Source organism: Artibeus jamaicensis, unplaced genomic scaffold (genome assembly GCF_021234435.1).
Source record: "Artibeus jamaicensis isolate MK-2021 breed Jamaican fruit bat unplaced genomic scaffold, CSHL_Jam_final scaffold_1964, whole genome shotgun sequence".
NCBI lineage: Eukaryota > Metazoa > Chordata > Mammalia > Chiroptera > Phyllostomidae > Artibeus > Artibeus jamaicensis.
This window is the reverse complement of record NW_026522030.1, coordinates 23,059,495-23,077,560: the sequence shown is the minus strand read 5'-3', so window position 1 is coordinate 23,077,560 and position 18,066 is coordinate 23,059,495. Positions and strand designations below refer to the sequence as shown.

At 46.1% G+C, this 18,066-nt stretch overlaps 1 protein-coding gene across 1 annotated transcript in view; it reads right to left on the bottom strand.

Annotated features, from left to right (window-relative positions):
• Window positions 1-1,536: 1,536 nt before the first annotated feature.
• Window positions 1,537-18,066, bottom strand: part of B4GALT1 (beta-1,4-galactosyltransferase 1) — a 50,869-nt gene continuing 34,339 nt past the window's right edge. The window contains exons 3-6 of the mRNA XM_037159882.2: window positions 7,222-7,409; window positions 5,288-5,410; window positions 4,637-4,741; window positions 1,537-4,431 (exon numbers count right to left, since the gene is read on the bottom strand). Of these exons, the coding sequence (XP_037015777.2) occupies window positions 4,299-4,431; window positions 4,637-4,741; window positions 5,288-5,410; window positions 7,222-7,409 (549 nt within the window). The 3' untranslated portion in view covers window positions 1,537-4,298. The remainder of the gene's footprint in view (window positions 4,432-4,636; window positions 4,742-5,287; window positions 5,411-7,221; window positions 7,410-18,066) is intronic.

The following is an 18,066-nucleotide window of genomic DNA, read 5'->3' as shown; positions in this document are numbered from 1 at the left end:
CTAGAAGAGAAAAAATAAAGATCTCCAATAAAGGTTGAATATAGCAAAAATGTGGCCAGAAAAGTGCTGTGAAAATTTCTACTTTGAAGTGACGCTGGCTACTATGTAGCGAGCATCTGTGAAGTGTCAGTCACTGTATTTTTTAAAAGATATTTGGTTTCAAAGATCTTATTTATTTATTTCTAAGAGAGGGGACGGGAAGGAGAAAGAAAGGAAGAAAAACAATGATGTGTGAGATAAACATTGATCAGTTGCCTCTTGCACACCCTGGCCTGCAACCCAGGCATGTGCCCTGACTGGGAATCAAACTGGCAACCTTTTTGGTTCACAGGTCAGGGCTCAATCCACTGAGCCACACCAGCCAGGACTAGTCACTGAGATATTTCATCTCTTGTAAGCCTCAAAAGTCTCTATGAAAATGAGGCTCAGATAAGGTAATGGTTGTGTTAAACAAAAATCTTTAACTTCCATAACGGAAGTCTTTAAAAAATTTTTTTGCTATTTATTTTTTACATTATTTTTCATTACATTTCTTCTGTTGCTATTTATCCCCTATATCCTCTTCCACCTCTGCCCACCCCCTTGAAGACTTTTTTTCTTAATAAGGTTTGGTTTTTTTTTTAAGGTTTTATTTATTTATTTTTAGAGAGAGGGGAAGGGAGGGAGAAAGAGAGGGAGAGAAACATCAATGTGCAGCTGCCTCTCCAGAGCTCCCTACTGGGGACCTGGCCTACAACCCAGGCATGTGGCCTGACTGGGAGTCACTGCGAGCCAATGACCCTTTGGTTTGCAGGCTGGCACTCAATCCACGGAGCCACACCAGCCAGGGCTAAATAAGGTTTTATCGAGCCAGAAATGCGAGCCAAAAGACCGGTCTTGGGGCATGGAGTCTAAGCCACCAGCAGCATGGCCAAGCAGAAAAGACAGCATGTCCGTCATCCCAGACTTCTGCAAGCATTTTTATACATCAAATGGAGAGGAGGAAGAAAGAGGTAGTCTGAAAGGGGTGGGAGAAGGTGACGCAGGGCAAGCTCTGGGATAGCAGAGTCTGCATAAAGAAATGTCTGCTCCAGTGGAATGGCTGTGGGCAGCAGTCCAGAAAGCTCACGTGCACACAAGTGGGGGCCCCTGTAGTTTGATGATGCCTGGCTAAAGTAACCCATGGGCATCACCACCTGGAAATCAATCTAGAATTCCAACAGGCAAAACAGGAACGTGAGAAGTCCTTTGTTAGTTGGCCCTCGGCCATTAACCAACTTTCACTTTCAAGTTGCTGCTACTTCATTTACAACATCTTGGAATTTTTTTCCTAGTGATTCCAGGGAGATGTGTGTATTCCAGCTGTGATTCCTGGGTGGTGTGAGTGGATACCAATGCCTCCTGCTACCCAGCGCCCCAGCCATGATACCCTGAACCAGAGAGGCATGAAAGGCAGACCTCTGCTTCCCTCAGATCCTCCAGCTGGCAGCCCCAACCACTGCCCACCAGCTCTGGGAGAGCCCAAACCCTTTAAATCAGAAGAGAAACCACCTGCAGTTACAAAGATAGGGACATTTATTCACGTTATATTACTGAATTTTAAAAGCAAAAATACAGTTCTGTTTTGAACACCAAATTCAGACCCCCCCAACATTACAACGGCAAATACATACATTTGCACACACAGGAAATCATAATACACAGCACAACAGGTCTCCAGGACAGGAAAGCTGCTCTCCCGGCTGTGGGGTCGCTCTATGACCAGCCCTGAGGTCAGCAGCGATCCTGCCCAGCCTGAGAGCGGCACTGGCATTTTCTTTACCCTCCTGGGCCACCTCTGCCCTCTGATTTCCCCCCCAAAACCGCTTTACAGGGTCACCAGCAACAAGAAGAACAGAAACAAAGGCACAGTGTGCGACAACTTTATAGTGACAACTTCCAGGTAAAGGAAATGCTCCCTGAACCTTCTGTCCTGACGCCCCAGGGAGGGAACAGGACCCAGAGCATCTCACGAACCAGGCAAACATCCAGGCCTAACCTGGGGCCCAGGTGGCCCCCATGAGAGCACCAGGTCAGTGAATGAGGGACAGATGACGCAGGATTTCCCTTGGTTCTGAGAATGAACCATGTCCTTGAATATTACAATGCAACATAAAGGAAAATATAACCAAAAAAATTTTTAAGTCTGATTTTTTAAAAGAGTTTACTCTTAAGTTACTTTCCAGGGTATTTGTCTCCTTTCTTATAAGGCACTTTGGAAAAGTCAGGATCTGGGGTCAGAGAGAGAGGCCTTCATTCTTTGTACTTCCCCAACTCCTCTCAGTGCAGTTATTCTGAGTTTTATCAACATCGCTATTAAGGGATGGGGAACTGACAGAAGAAATACTCTTTGCATAGCCCAGATGCTTTTGCAGTGGTAAATCAATTTTAATTAATACAAAGGCTTCTGGAAAAAACCAAGTCAGCATCTGAGATGCTCGAAGCAGTAAAGGCACAGATAAAACTGGGGCTGGACACCAACTCAGCCTCCACACTGAGCGCTGGTTCCCAGGTCTGTGGTGGGGGTCCCAGCCACCATCAGCTGAAAAGTCAACCCTGGGATTAAACAGCTGAGTCTCAGAGTCTTAGCCCAGACTGGGCCCAGCAAGGGCACCCAGTGGTAGAAACCACCTCATGCATCTTGCTCCAGGCAGGCTAAGCCTCTCCCAGCAGAGGTGGATTTTGAGAAGACAGCTCCATACATAGGTCAGCCTCCTGGAGTGGGGGCACCCATTAAAAACCTGAGGGGGAAAGGGAGGCTTTAGGCACCAGAGTGGTTGTGGGAGAGTGTGGGTGGATTCAGCTGACTTCTGTTTCTAATTAAAAGGCACGTTCATGCTCGGGAATGAATAGTCTGTTTGACCCTGAGTGCCACAGGCAAGTTTTAGGGAACAAGCAAGAAGCAAAGGAACACAAAGGGGGAGGTGGAAGGGGATGGAAGAAGGAGAACCGGTCCTGCAAGGTGGGACAGGCAGTGTGGGGCAGAACCTGCAAGGGAGGCAGTCCCCAGACTCCACGGGGGCCAGAACTGAGGCCCCCTCCACTGCCCCAGGCTAAGGGCCAGTAAACCGACCCGACTGCTGTCAGTCACAATGCCACGGCCTAGGTCTTGGGGTGGGGAGAGTGGTCAGTCCAAGAGGTGGTGGAGGTGCCCTCCACCCTGCCCACTTGGTGAGGGTGAGGTGGTGGGGAGCTCTGCCCGGCAGGCCAAGGCTTCTGCCTTCCTGCAGAGGCCCCGGGAGGCCCTGCCCTCTTCAAAGGGCCCAAAGGTGATTTTGATCTTCACAAACCTGGCCTGCCAGCTAAATTGGAGGCGGCTTGTGGACACTACAGCATACAGAATTTTTCCCCCTAAAAGGAATGCTCAGTCCCCTCCTCACTTTTAAAACACAATAAAAATATGTAGGTAATTCAAGTGTATATAGTATACTCAGAAAAATAAATTGCCACAACTTCTAAACAGCTATGCAAATCTGGATCAACACAAAATCAAGCTAGATCATCAATCGCAATTGGATTTGGCCTTTAAAATACTACAAACTGCAAACTGCTATTTAAAAAAAAGTTTTACATTCAGAAACCAGGCCATTTGCAGAAAGGCCACTGACTGTGAGAGCGCCCAAGGCTTTTGCTCTGATGGCTACAGGTGCCTTGGAATTCACACGTTACCAGGGCAAAAGGTCTGAGGCTCAAGTTTTGAAATTCTTTTGCTAAGAAATGACACACACACGGTGATTGTAATAGTTGTATAGAAGTAAAAAAAAAAAAAAAAAAAAAGGTGGGGTGTGGGGAGTAAAATGAGAATGGTTGAAACTTTTTCTGTTAAAACTATGACAACAAAAAAATATCACACCAATCCAATTTCAGCAGCACTATCCAATTTTTCACAAAGTAATAGCAATACAAGATCTGAAGCAAAATTCTTACTCACTTCACAACAAACGAGCAGTTTAGCACTGGGAACAAGTCCTGCAGTCACCAAATGTGGGGCTGCATACAGCTCAGAGTCTTTGGGGTGTGACACTGTGAACATGCTGAGAAGTCCCAAAGGCTGACAGTTTCCACACTTATAAACCCCTCGCAGAGTTAAGAAGTCACATGCCGAGTCCAGTTGGGAGCAAAACATCTGGCTCCTTCCGGTCATCTGGAAAGGCATGTGAATGAGCGAAAGGGCCTATCACTCTGATTGGTACGAACAAGAGGGACCAGCTCAGCACACTGGCAGGGACACAGCAGAGGTCCCTGGCCATTTTTAGGTCTCTTATCAGTGTAGCAAAATGCTAGCTCGGTGTCCCGACGTCCACTGTGATTTTGGTATACAACGGGTGTCTTTCTATATTCAACACCTCGTAGGTCAGTGTGTTCAAACCATCCGAGAGCATTGTCTCCTTCGTGTGTGCAATTCGGTCAAACCTATGAGGAAAAAGGACAAGTGGTTGGTGTCAAAATAAAACTCTTAAAGAAAAAAAGCATTAAATGTTTGTACTTCGTTGCCTTCCCCACCTCGGACAGAACCCTCCCTTTCCCTCCTGGCATGGAGCTCTACTCAGCCCATCATTTCTGCAGCCTGCCCCATCCTAAAGGGGGAATAAGGAGTATGAATGAACACAGAACACACCTCTGAGGATTGGGTTCATTTTTCTTGTCTCTTGAGTGGCGAATCATCCGACACTTCCCAACCACAGCATTTGGGCGAGATATAGACATACCCTTGTAAACTAACCTGCAAGGAGTAAAAGGGCCGAAATCATCACAGAGCTGCCATAAGGCTTGGGTCTGGTAGCCCCAGCTGCAAGACTGTAGCCCCATGCCCCATCCTGCTTACTGTTCTCACTTGCGCACACCCCAGCCCAGCGTGAAAGTGGTTAAACTCACACTCCTTCCCCATGTCTTTCTACCACTGGCTCCCCGGTTTGTGTTGGTGACTAACTGCGCCAGGCTCTGGGGCAGCTGCCCCTGTGGAACCGACAGTGTGGGTGCCTAGAATGCAGGGCTGTCAGTGGCCGGACGGAGGGGAAGAGGGGAGGCGTGGCTGCAGGGCACAGACAGAGAAGCGACTAACTACCTGAGCAACACTAAGCACAGGCAGAGGCAGGGAGGGAGGGCCAGCACAGCAGTGCAAGCTTCCAGGGACTGGTGAGCAGGTCTGGGGTTGGAAGTGGCTGGAGATGAGGCTGGAAAGATGGGCAGAGGCTAAATCATGGAGGCCTTCTCAAAGCTTCAAGCACCCCAGCTAACAGTGCCAGTGTCGGAAAGTTGTGACTATTACCTGTTAAAAATGTCATCATCTTCACCTCCCCAGCCCCAATAATTATTGGGAAATCCATTGATGGTGAGAAATTGTTGTTTACTTAGAGCAGACACACCTCCAAAAAACTGAATGTAAGGTAAGCTGGGAAGAGAACACACACACAGATGACCAGTGGTGAGTAAGTTCTGACTTACTCAACATAAAGCCTGCTTAAAACACGAATACTCTAAAGTTATTTTTATTCTCTGGAACATTTTAATTGGAGATTTATAAGGGTTTTTTTGTTTTGTTTTTAGAACAGACTTAGATTATCTTAGAAAAGACACAGATATAAAAAAACCAGAATCTTCTTTGTAAGAATACGGTGTCACTTCTGTGGTGATCTAGAAAACCGATTACAGGAGCATAAGCCCAGTTCTCCCGTACCGGTCCGGAACCTGCTTCCCACGTGCTCTGCTCCTGCACAGGAAGTCCTTCCCTGGGTGGTCCTGGAATCGGAGACTGGTTCAGGCTCCCTCTGCCCACTCTGGCCCGCGCCTGTCCCATCTACGGGTCTAGCTTTCTTTCTTCCAAAGCTCTACCGGCTTGCACGCTGACTGACTCCAAGCAAAGATAGCGGTTCTGAAAATTTTCTTGAAAAACATTTCTTGGGAATTTCTACCATATCCCGACTTCAAAAAATGTATAATGGTGACTCTATTTGGACACTTTTGCAAGCAGCAGGGCATCTGGGCTCTCAACCGTCTGTCTAAAGTGTTTAGTATTTCAGGGTTTCAATGTTTATGAATCATGGCCTCCTGACAGCTACAGCGGAAGCACCGTTGAGAAGTGCTAAGAATCAGGACATGCCCAGCAGCCGTGCAAAGGCCTTCTGTGGGTCCTCTAAAGGCTGTGGTTTTGTCCCGACCTCGGGTGCAGTTCCAAACCAGACTCAGGCTCCTACTGAAATCCAGAGACACCAAAACCTATCACACAAATTAAGAAAAACCCTAACTCAGACTTCATGAGAGAACTTAGCCAAATCACATAGAACACATCTAAAAAATGTAGTTACCATTTTCAAATACATTCAGCAATTCTGACCGCAAATATCCACAAGCAAAGATGCCCAGGGGCTTGCTTTAATGAATCTAAGGTAATCTATTTGTAATAAGGTATCATCACTGAGGTGCCAAGTCATCTACCTTTTGGCTTACCTCACGGTAGAGTCTGCACTTTAATGTGAGGGTTTGAACCAGAGGTAGCCAGGCCAAGAAAGTTTTTTGATAATAAGTGCTTTCACAGAAACAGACTCTTAGTGACTTTTAGGGAAGTACAAGCTGAGTGAACAAGATCTGGTTTTGCTGTCTCTGCTGTTTTCTTTCACCTCCTGCCCTACCCCCCAAGCCTAAGTGGTTCTGGTAAAAACAGACACGGCACTGGGCTGAAGAATTTGGCCATCGCCACCATGCTTCAAGGGAGGGATTAAGAGGGGTCAGGGTATGAACCTGTGCATCTAAAAAGGAAGGTACACGGAGGGAGGGAGGGAGGGAGTGACGTTTACAGTTAAATCTCTCCTCTTTGAAGACAGCAAGATTAGGGCCAGAATACCTTTGATCTGGGGACTTCATAACAACCCTATATTTATTTATACCGGGGGAAATGATTCTAATTTGTTTCCCAGACTGGGTGGGGGAGGCGAGAGAAGAATGCAAGAAAACACAGCGTCAGTCTGGAGGCATCCCAAACATTAAAAACTCTTCTTGTCTGGATGTACAGAGGTTGTAGGCCTTTCTGGACTCCACTTTCCTCCCCAAATAATAATTCACTTTGAGTTTAATAAGCACTCATCTCTCAAGAGAAGGCCATCTTTTCCAGAGCACAAAGAGGCGCTCCTGGGCTGGAGGAACATCTCCTGGTGGTCACATCAGAGAGGAACATGTTTACTATAGACTCTGGTGAACAGCTCTTACCTAAATCCAAACTTATCCATCGCCACAGAGATGTGCCGTGGCTGTGAGAAACACCTGTAGGTGTTGCGGTCGTCCATTGGAATGAGGTCCACGTCGCTGAACACGAAGCAGTTGTAGTCATAGTCCTTCAAGGCCTCGCGAAAGCCAATGTTGAGAAGCTTGGCGCGATTGAATGTGGAATCTCCAGCCTAGCACAGAAACAAGAGAAGTGATGGCAGAAACCATAAGGACTTTGAGCAGAACACACAGCCTGGTGACTTGCCCGCAACACGGGGTCATTACTCCACTCGTGGGCCTCATATTTTCTGCCCTCATTTACAAACTGATACGAAGTGGTATGTCCTGAGTCAGTATTCCCACCTCTTGGAATTAGCCTGCAAGATCTGCAAACACGTGAATGACATATGAACATTATTTCCCACGGAGTGTTCATCGCCGCAAAATATGGCAAACAATGACATAAGCACACTAGGGAACTGGTTAAATAACTCATGGTGCATCCATAAAATAAAATAGAACTATTTAAAAAAAATATGGAAGCCCTAAAAGGAAATGATCTTTAAAATAGTATTGTTGGGTGAAAAGGCATTTAAACATATGTCATTTATTTACATACTATATGTAGACTAATTCCAAAAAAGATAGGCAGGAAACCAGCGCCTATGGGATGGACATTTTCTCTTCTACCTTCTTTATACGGTTGATAACCACACTGTGCACCTACCAGCTGTCTGTTACTAAACGAGGCACCAGAGAAACATGGCAAACTCCACTAGATCTCTGCCCTCACAGTGCTCACAGCGTGTGGTGGGCAGCGGTGTGGTGTACGCCATGACAGGAACAGGGACTATGACAGAGATGACAAGACCTGCTTCGGAATGCCCACCGCTGGGTCCCAAAGCACCAAGTCTTTTTGTGCAAAGTACATATTTTATTTACTTACCTTGTTTATTTTCACCCCCCCCCCCCACCACCACCACTAGAACGTACGCTCAATGAAGGCTGGAATTTTTTAGTGTTTATTCACCCAGTGCTTTGTATGCTGCTTGGCATATAATAAGAGCTCAATAAATAATGCTGCTGACTGATGACAGATGGATGGGTGGATGAATGGATGGATGAATGAGTGAGTAGACCAATGGATGGGTTTCAACACACAATGGCAGAGAGCAATCCACTCTGGGAAGCTCCAACGGAAGGGCCCTTCGGAGTCACCAGCATGAGTCTCTTACCAACACCCACGGCCCTAGGGCAGTGAGAACAGTAACAGCATCAACACAGCCACCCTTACCCTTAGCACTTCACAAGCCCTTCCACACACGAGCTCTCATCCTGCCCAGAACCCTTCCAGCTACACCATGAAGAAACTAGGGCCACGCAAGTGACACGACTGGGACCGGAGTCCAACACTCTGCAACCCTGACTCTGGGCTTTCCCCCCACATCTCCTGGGATAAATAAGATCAGGACCCTCTGCTTTGGGAAAAAATATGTCCCACAAGGGCCTGCAGTGGATACATGGTCTCCAAAGTGGGATGCCCAGACCTCTCTCCAGGCGCCCAAGAGAGGACTTGGAAACTGGTACCCCACAAGGTACCTGTGTGAGAGCAGGGCAGGCAGACAGCACCTCAGCTGCTCAGCCACAGGCGGTGGCCCAGGAAAACAAACCACCTGAGAAAAGCCCCCAGGAGACTACTAATGAATTAAGGAAACATCTCACTCAAGAGCTCCTTTCCTCAGCCCATGACAAAGCTTTCTAACTACACCTGGTGAAAAGAGAAAGCTGTGACCAACGAACAGCACACACAGTGTTCTTCGGCTGTCCCACCGGTGAGTCATTTAGAATTCTGCCTCCAGTTAATTCTGTGCAAGTCACGAGGCAAAAAGAAGTTCAAAGTTTAGAAACTGTATATGAAAACTACAAAGTTGTTGTAATTATTATTACAATAATACATTGCTAATATTTATTGGGGGAGGATATTATATACCAAGCAAAAGGTAAGTGTTTATATGCATGCCATTCCATTTAATCATCTCAACAATCTGTAACCACCTTCACCCCAACCCAGATCCACTTCACTCCTCTCACGCCTTCCACCTTCTGTGATGGGGAGACAGGCCTGCCCCTGGTGCTTTCCATCTTGCTCTTCCAGCTACATGGAGACCCTAGAAGAGTTAGCCGAACATTTTCAAACACAATTCAACCCCATTAAACAGATTTCCAACCAGTGAAAGAGCGGTGCCTCACAAAGCCTTGTCACACCTCCAGGGCAGACCCACACGGTGGCTGCTCAGTGCTCCCTTCTCTTGCCACACTCTCCAATACCATGGGCGGGGGGCTCCTGGGGCCATGTCTCAATCACAGGATCTGGCCTCCTGGCCATTACTGTTCGATCTAAGCAGATGCCTGAATGAAATTACACTAAGCATTTTCCTTCTCCCAGAAACTGGTAAGTTGGGATCATAAATAGGCACCTCTGGACCCACGCTCTGAGGACAACAGTGGCTTGGAGGAGAAACCTAAGGAAAAGTCCTGCTTCTGCCCCTTTGCCCACGTGTGAGGCACCAGTTCCTTCAGCTCAATAAGGCACTCCAGTGTCTGGTCCACACTTAAAATTGGGCAGTTTTCCAAAATAACCAGAACTACACGTTGCTTTTCCCATCCTTCCTCCCAGTCTGGCCTCACCTCTGTGATCCTGGGAGAGGGCAAGAGCAGGGCGTATTTTTGCAGGTGTCAGCCCTAGGAACACCAGATCGGCAGAACGATGAGGAAAGCATGCGTTTTCCTCTTTCTCCCCTGGGATTACAGAAACGTCAGTTCTAGGCTTCTTTGGGTGGAATGCTATAATAACATGGGTAAGTTTCTGGATAGGAAAGACAGGCCCTGTCAAATCCACAAGCCCCACCACTAAGAGCAGGTGCCCATTCCTCTCCAGGAGGTAGGAAGACACCCCACCCTCATTCCTGCCCCTCCCTCACGGGGCACATTTATTTGGTGCACTGGTTACTTCACTCAAGTAAACATTTATCAAGTACGTACTGTCTGGCCGATCCTAAATGTTGTGACAGATACATGCATTTTTATACCAAGAGTGCCAGGTTCTTTATTTATTAGCTATTGGACTTTGGGCAAATCTGACCTCTAGTTTCCTCATTTGGGCACGGGGATAACAACAGGTGGGCTGCATTAAATGAGACAATACGTTAAAGGCCTTCACACATTGCCCAGCAACAAACGTCAGATGCTATCATTACTACAGCATAGGTTTCCCAACCCATTTGGAACAGTCAGACCTTTCAGAATGTTTCCCAGAGATCCAACCTAGAGACAACTCCTTCTCTTGTATTTGTGTGTGTCCTCCCCAGTCAACTCTAAGATTCCTTCCAAATCCTGCTTCTCTGCTGGAGGGGGAATTTCTTAAAAAGAATTAAGTCTCAGGTGAGTTAGTCTGCAGCTCACATGAGTGTCTATAGCAGCAGAGGAGAGACCTTTAGAGACCCGTGAAATGCCCGGGAAGTCCTGTTAGGTGAAGAGGAGCTGCTGCACTGGGAGGTGTCCCTCTGGAAGATAGAGCTTTTTAAAAGCGTGGCTTCTATAAGTTGGTAGATGGGCTTCCTTAAGTTCGTAGACAAGAGTTAGACTCAGCCCTTCCTTCTATAGCAGCCAGCTCCTCTTAATGGAGAGGACAAGAGGAAAGAAAGGCCAAAAACTGTATGGCATTCCCACAGTTGGACAGGGCAGCTGTCCCACTGACCCTAAGCTCACAGGGAAGCCTTTTATGACTGCGCACACAGTCCTGACAGTGGGTGTATGAGTTGGTCAAGCAGAACCAACAATGGCCAGCACAGAGAGAACAGGGGCCTGGGCTTGGTCAGGCATGCTGGCCTGGGGTACAGGGAAGGGACCTGAGATGGGGTGCCTGGTATAGGCCTAACAGCCACGCTCCTCAGAAGAGAGAAAAGAAAAAAGAACCTACCTTCAGACACACGGTGGAGCAAACCCAGTGCCCTTCTGCAAGATCTGGGCTGCAGGGAGGAATGTCTTAAGAAGTATCAGAGAGCTCTCTGGGGCTAAGAAAACTTTTTCCCAGAGCCCTCTCATTTACACTAAATACAGGAAAGAGCAAATAGTATGTCTGAAAATGGAACCCTCCTACACCACTGGTGGGAATGTAAAAGGGGCAGCCATCTTGGAAAGCAGTCTGGTTTCCGCAAATAGATGAAGAATTGCCATACAATCCAGCAATTACACTCTTAGGCATACACCCAAGAGAAAGAGAAACATACGGCCACACAAAACTTTCACACAGTGTTCACAACAGCATTATTCACGGTGGCTGAAAAGTGGAAACAACACAGATGTCCATCAACAGGTGAATGAACAAATGAAATGTGGTATATCCGTACAAGGTAAAGTTATTCAGCAATTAAAAGGAACAATGTCCAGAGACTAGCTACAACATGGATGAACCCTAAAAACATTATGCCAAGTGCAAGAGGTCATAACAAATCACATATTTATGATTCCATTTATATGAAATGTCCAGAATAGGCAAATCCACAGACATGGAAAGATTATTGGTTGGTTGCCTAGGGATGTGGGGAATGGAGGGATTTGTAGCTAAAAGGTGTGAGGTCTCTTTCAGCATAATGAAAATGTTCTAAACTTGATTTTATGGTGATGGATGAACAACTCTAAATACATTTTAAATAGGTGAACTGTATGGTATGTGATTATATCTCATTAAAGTGGTTATAAAAAAAAAAGCAAGCCAGACCCAGAGACAGAAAAGGACCAGAGAGTCCTGTGTCTCTTCTTTCATATATTCATTCTTGCCATTCTTTGAATATCTACTTCATGTTTAGCACTAGGGATTCACAAAAGGAAAAGAAACAGGCCTTGCTTTTGAGGTATTTCAAGTTAAACAGGCAACTGTACTGGGCGATGAATGACAAGTGCTTGTGGTAAACAGCTACTGGGGTGGGGAGAGGAGGGAAGAGGAACTACAATGGCAAGCGCAGAGGGAGTGGTGGAGGTGCAGACACCAACCTCGTCCGAGGGGGTCAGAGAAGGCTCAGAGACGTTAGCCAAGTTTAGTGGGGAGGCCTGAAAAGAGTAGTCCTAGGAGAGCAACATTTGTAAAGGCAGTGAGGAAAACAGAACATTCAAGGAACTACAAGAAATACACAATGTGGAAGCCAGAATAAGAAATGAAGGTGGAGATAGAACAAATCATGAGACTGAGGAGGAGGCTGGATACTCAGTTAAAACACTCAGGCTTTCTGTTTGATTAAGGCCACAGGAAGCCTTTGAAGGTTTTTTTAAACAAGGATTATGTTTTGTATATCAAGGAGGGATTTCTGCCCCACACCCCAACTGAAGGCAGGGGGACTGGTTTGGAAGCTGCTGCATGATTCATATGAGAAATACACACAAGCAGTAATGGGAGGCAAGTGGAGAATGTCTCCTCCATGGGCTAAGGCAAGGGCTCCACTTCCCCATTTCTTTTTGTATTTTATAGATTATGCTATTACAGTTGTCCCAATTTTCCCCCCATTGCTCCTCTCCACCCTGTACCCCCTTTCCCTCTGCACCCTTAGCTCACACCCATGGGTCGTGCTATAGGTTCTTTGCTTCTCCATTTCCTGTATGATTCTTAACCTCTCCCTATTTTGTACCTACAAATTATGCTTCTTAATCCCTGAACCATTTCCACATTCTCCCCCTCCTACTGATAACCCTCCATGTGATCTCCATTTCTATTATTTGTTCCTGTTCTGATTGTTTGCTTAGGTTTTTTTCTGGGTTTTATTTTTTCTTCGATTCAGTTGTTGATAGTTGTGAATTTGCTGCCTTTTTAATGTTCATGGTTTTGATCTTTTTTCTTACATAAGTCCCTTTAAAATTTCCTATAATAATGGCTTGGTGGTGATCAACTTCTTTAGCTTTACCTTGTTTGGGAATCACTTTATCTGCCCTTTCATTCTAAATCATAGCTTTGCTGGACAGAGTAATCTTGGATGTAGTTCCTTGCCTTTCATGACTTTAAATACTTCTTACCTGCAAGGTTTCTTTTGAGAAATCAGCTGATAGTCTTAAGGGAACTCTTTTGTAGGTATCTACTTTTCTCTCGTTGCTTTAAAAATTCTCTCTTTAACCGTTGGCATTTTAATTATGATGCATCTTGGTGTGGCCCTCTTTAAGTCCAACTTCTTTGGGACTCTCTGAGCTTCCTGGACTTGTATGTCTACTTCCTCTGCCAAATTGGGGAAGTTTTCTTTCAGTATTTTTAAAATATATTTTATTGACTATGCCATTTCAGTTGTTCCACTTCCCCCCTTTCATTCCCCTCCACCCTGCATACCCCCTCCCCCACCTTTCCCCCCCTTTAGTTTATGTCCATGTGCCACAAGTTCTTTAGATTCTATATTTCCCATACTATTCTTGCCCTCCCCACCCCCGTCTATTTTCTACCTACCATCTATGCCTCTGTACCTTCTCCCTCATTCTCCTCCTCCCACTCCCGTGATGCTAACCGTCCATGTGATCTCCGTTTCTAAGGTTCCACTCCTGATCTAGCTGTTCTCTTAGTTTGCTTTTGTTTTAGGTGTGGTTGTTAATAACTGTGAGTTGGCTGTTCTTTCACTGTTCATATTTTTTATCTTTCTCTTAGATAAGTCCCTTTACCATTTCATATAATAAGGGCTTGGTGATGATGAACTCCTTAAATTTGACCTTATCTGAGAAGCACTTTATCTGCCCTTCCATTCTAAATGAAAGCTTTGCTGGATAGAGCAATCTTGGATGTAGGTCTTTGGATTTCATGACTTGGAATACTTCTTTCTAACCCCTTCTTGCCTACAAGGTCTCTTTTGAGAAATCCGCTGACAGTCTGATGGGAACTCCTTTGTAGGTGACTGTCCCCTTATCTCTTGCTGCTTCTAGGATTCCCTCCTTCATTTTAATCTTGGGTAATGTAATGATGATGTGCCTTGGTGTGTTCCTTCTTGGGTCCAACTTCTTTGGGACTCTGAGTTTCCTGAATTTCCTGGAATTCTATTTCCTTTGCCAGATTGGGGAAGTTCTCCTTTATTATTTGTTCAAATAAGTTTTCCACTTGTGGCTGTTCCTTTTCCCCTTCTGGTACCCCTATAATTCGGATGTTGGAATGTTTAAAGATGTCCTGAAGGTTCCTAAGGACATTTTTTTTTGAATTCTTGTTTCTTACTTCTTTCCTGTTTGGTTGGTTGTTTCTTCTTTCTGGTCCACTTGATTGATTTTAGTTCCAGTTTCCTTCCCATCACTGTTGGTTCCCTGTGCATTTTGCTTCATTTCACTTAGTTTAGCCTTCATTTGTTCCTCTAATTTGTGACTAAAATCAACCAGTTCTGTGAGCATCCTGATCACCAGTGTTTTGAACTGTGCATCTGATAGGTTGGCTATCTCCTGGTCTCTCAGAAGTATTGGCTCTGGGGCTCTGAGCTGTTCCCTTTGAGCCATAATGTTTTGGTCTGTTTGCCAGACCAAACCTTAAGTGTTCACCTGGGCAGTGCCACCTGCTTCATTGCTTTGTGGTGCTATATGTGGGGGAGGGGTCTAAGAGGGAAAAATATCCCTTGCTTGGCTCTTGTCCCATTTCCAGTCATGTCTCCCACTTCCCATTAGCCACTGGTGTCCCAGCTGCTGCCGTGGTGCTGATTCCCAGAGTGGGTTTGCATACATTCTAGGACCCTGTGGGCCCTTTAAACAGACCGTCCTGAGAGACTGGCAGTTTCTTCCACTGCCTCAACCCCCACTGGCTCTTGAAGCTTTATGAAGCTTCAAGAGTTTATAAAGCTTTATTTTCCAGGCGCTGGAACCCTGGGCTGCACAGTCTGGCCTGTGGCTGGGACCACTCAGTCCCCAGGTGTCCCTCCCAGTTTTTATCTGCCACACATGAATATAGGACCACCTGTCCCACTGGCCACCACTGCCACTCTCTGACTGTGCCACACTATGTCTTCTCTGCCTCTCCTATCCAAATGGTGAATGTTTCTTCTTTAACTCCTTGGTCGTTGGACTTCCATACAGCTGGATTTTCTGGCAGTTCTAGTTGTTTTTTGTTTTTAGATTGGTTGTTGTCTTTATCATGACTGTGTGAGGCGGTGAAGCAAGTCCATCTATGCCTCCATTTTGGCTGGAAGTCTGATCACCAATGTTTTGAACTCTGCATCTGGTAGGTTGGCTATCTGTTTCTCTTAACTCTTTTTCTGGAGTTTTGTTCCTTTCTTTCATTTGGGCCATATTTCTTTGTCTCCTCAATTTAGCAGCCTCCTTGTGTTTGTTTCTGTGCACTAAGTAGAGCTGCTAATTTTACTCCCTGTGTTAGTAACGTGTCCTATGTAAAAGGCATCTGTAAATTGTGTGGAATGGAGGCTTAGGTGATTGCCAGGGCAGGGCACCTGCTTCACCACTTTGTGGCTGTGTGGGGAGGGGTTGGAGAGGGGGCAATGCCGCCACCTGCTTCTGGAGGTTCATCCAGTGCTTGCCCCATTTCCAGTCACTTCGCACCCTTCCAGTGTGCAACTGGCAACCTTCCAGCTGCTGCTCCAGTGATGAATCCCAGAGTGAGTGGGTTTATGTATGTTCTAAGGCTAAGCTAGCCCTTAAAGTGACAAATATCTGGAAGTTTCTTCCACCACCCCAAATTGTACTGGTTTTTACAGGCAGAGGTAATGAGGATCTATCTGCCTGGTGCTGGAACCCTGGGCTGTACAGGCTGAGGCTGGGATTGCTCACTCACTCTGAAGGTATCCCTCCTGTCCATTCCACCACTGCCATTGCTGCCTTCCCGAGCCATACCATCTCTCTACCCGTCTCTGTGACTCCTCCCTTCCTACCTGAATGGATAAATGTGTCTTCTTTAAATCCTCAGTTGTCAGACTCCATACAGCTCAATTTTCTGATGGTTCTGGATGTTACTAGTTTTGAGATCTGGTTGTAATTATTTGTATGGTTGTGCAAGGAGGCAATGTGTGTCTACCTACACCTCCATCCTGACTGAAAGTCCCCATGTCATGCCTTGCCTACTCTCTGGGCGTGTGCATTGTACTTGCAAGCAGTCTTTGTGGGCCGTTCAGGACAGGTACCAGAGTCTGGTCCAATCTCCAGGCAAATGCTGACTGTGGTTAATCAAAGGGCAGCCTTCTTCCCCTCATTTCAATAAAGGATAGATAAGTAACTACCCAGAGCCATGGTTTCTGCTCGTCCAAGTTCTAACAGTCTCTAGACGATCGCAAACCACCCTGCCTTTCCTGATGTCAGGCCCATGTGTGCTCAGCAGCAGACATGTCCCGAGACCATGATGACATGGGAATGAGGGGACCTGGACCCTCCTCCACAAAAAGACACAGTAGCAATAAAGGTAAAAAACATGAACCCAAGGCCAAGACTCCCAAAGAATGAGAACTTCTATGAGATGAGAGAGACAATGTTGCTCCAGTACACATGCCCCAGCCCATCACAAAGCAGCTCCCCTCTGCCCACAGTTTACCCCCAGGCTCTCAACCCCATGGATCCTGATGCAGATCAGCAGTCTGTGGAAATGTTTGCTGAAACACTCTCAGCCGTCAACAGGAAAGGCCTAGGCAGAGTGAGTGGTGGGAAATCTCTGGCTGAGCAGTCCTGTGCAGGACTGACACACAGGCCTAAGTGTGGACCTTGGGATGGTAGACAGGCTAAGAGGTGATCTCCAGAGATTACTGGAACGGGCCTGAAATTATACAAATGAGTTTGTGGAGGGCTAACGTCCACCTACCCATGATTTCACAGCAGTTGGGCTTCTGGTTTTTCACCATAATGATATGGAGCTTAGACAGGCCTCAAAAAAAAAAAAAAAAAAAACACCCCAGACTTGAGACTTAAGCTTTTTACTCAGTGAGTGAAAGAAACAGTTCCTTCAGGATCAGGGAGTTGAGAGGGTGGTTCTTTGTTTAACAAAGGAATTACTCACAAAAGTGAGCACATCCTTGGCCCCTGCCTGGCTGGAACACAGGTCAGAGGCCGTAAGTTGCCTTTAGAGAGAACTGAACTAACAGAACAGCCCAAAAGCGATTCTGGGAGAGGTGAACACAGAGAATTTTTAAACCCCAGCTCCACAGGAGCCATAGCAGGATGCCTGCCTCTCTCCCTGGGCCCAAGGCACTTTCTGCAGAGCAACACTTTAGAAAATAAAGGCTTCTCTCAGAAAGCAATTTGCTCATTTATCTTAAGAACCATAGAAACGTTTAAACTATTTCTAAACTCATAATCCTGTACCTGAAAATCTAGCCTGGGGAAACTTAAATGTAGAAGAGGCAAATACAGAATAAGATTTTAGACTCAAAGATGTTCATTACAGTATTATTTATACTAATGAGAGAGTAGAAATCATGTAAATGCCTGCTAATATAGAAGAATGGCTAAGTTAATTATGGTAGAATTGTATGCTCAACTACTATGAAGACATGGAAAGTGATGATTATGAAGACTATGAAATAACATGGGAAGATGCTGATGATATAGAATTAAGAAAAAGCAAGATACAAAACTACACATACATATAATATGAGCTCAACTATGGCTTAATTTTAAGAAGGCCAAGTCTCTCAGACCTCTGCACAGCAGGCTGGCATTTCTAAGCAAGCCAACAGGAGCCCACAGCCTTGCCCGGGAGACCACAGGGCCCAAGGACGGCACACTGGCACATGACACAGCTTCCCCTGACCAGTAGGGCCTGGGCTCTGGGTTTGACTTAGGGGCACGTGGACATTACCAGGGTGGCGGCGGTGGCAGCGGCAGTGGTGGCAGTCGCAGCAGTAGTTAGGT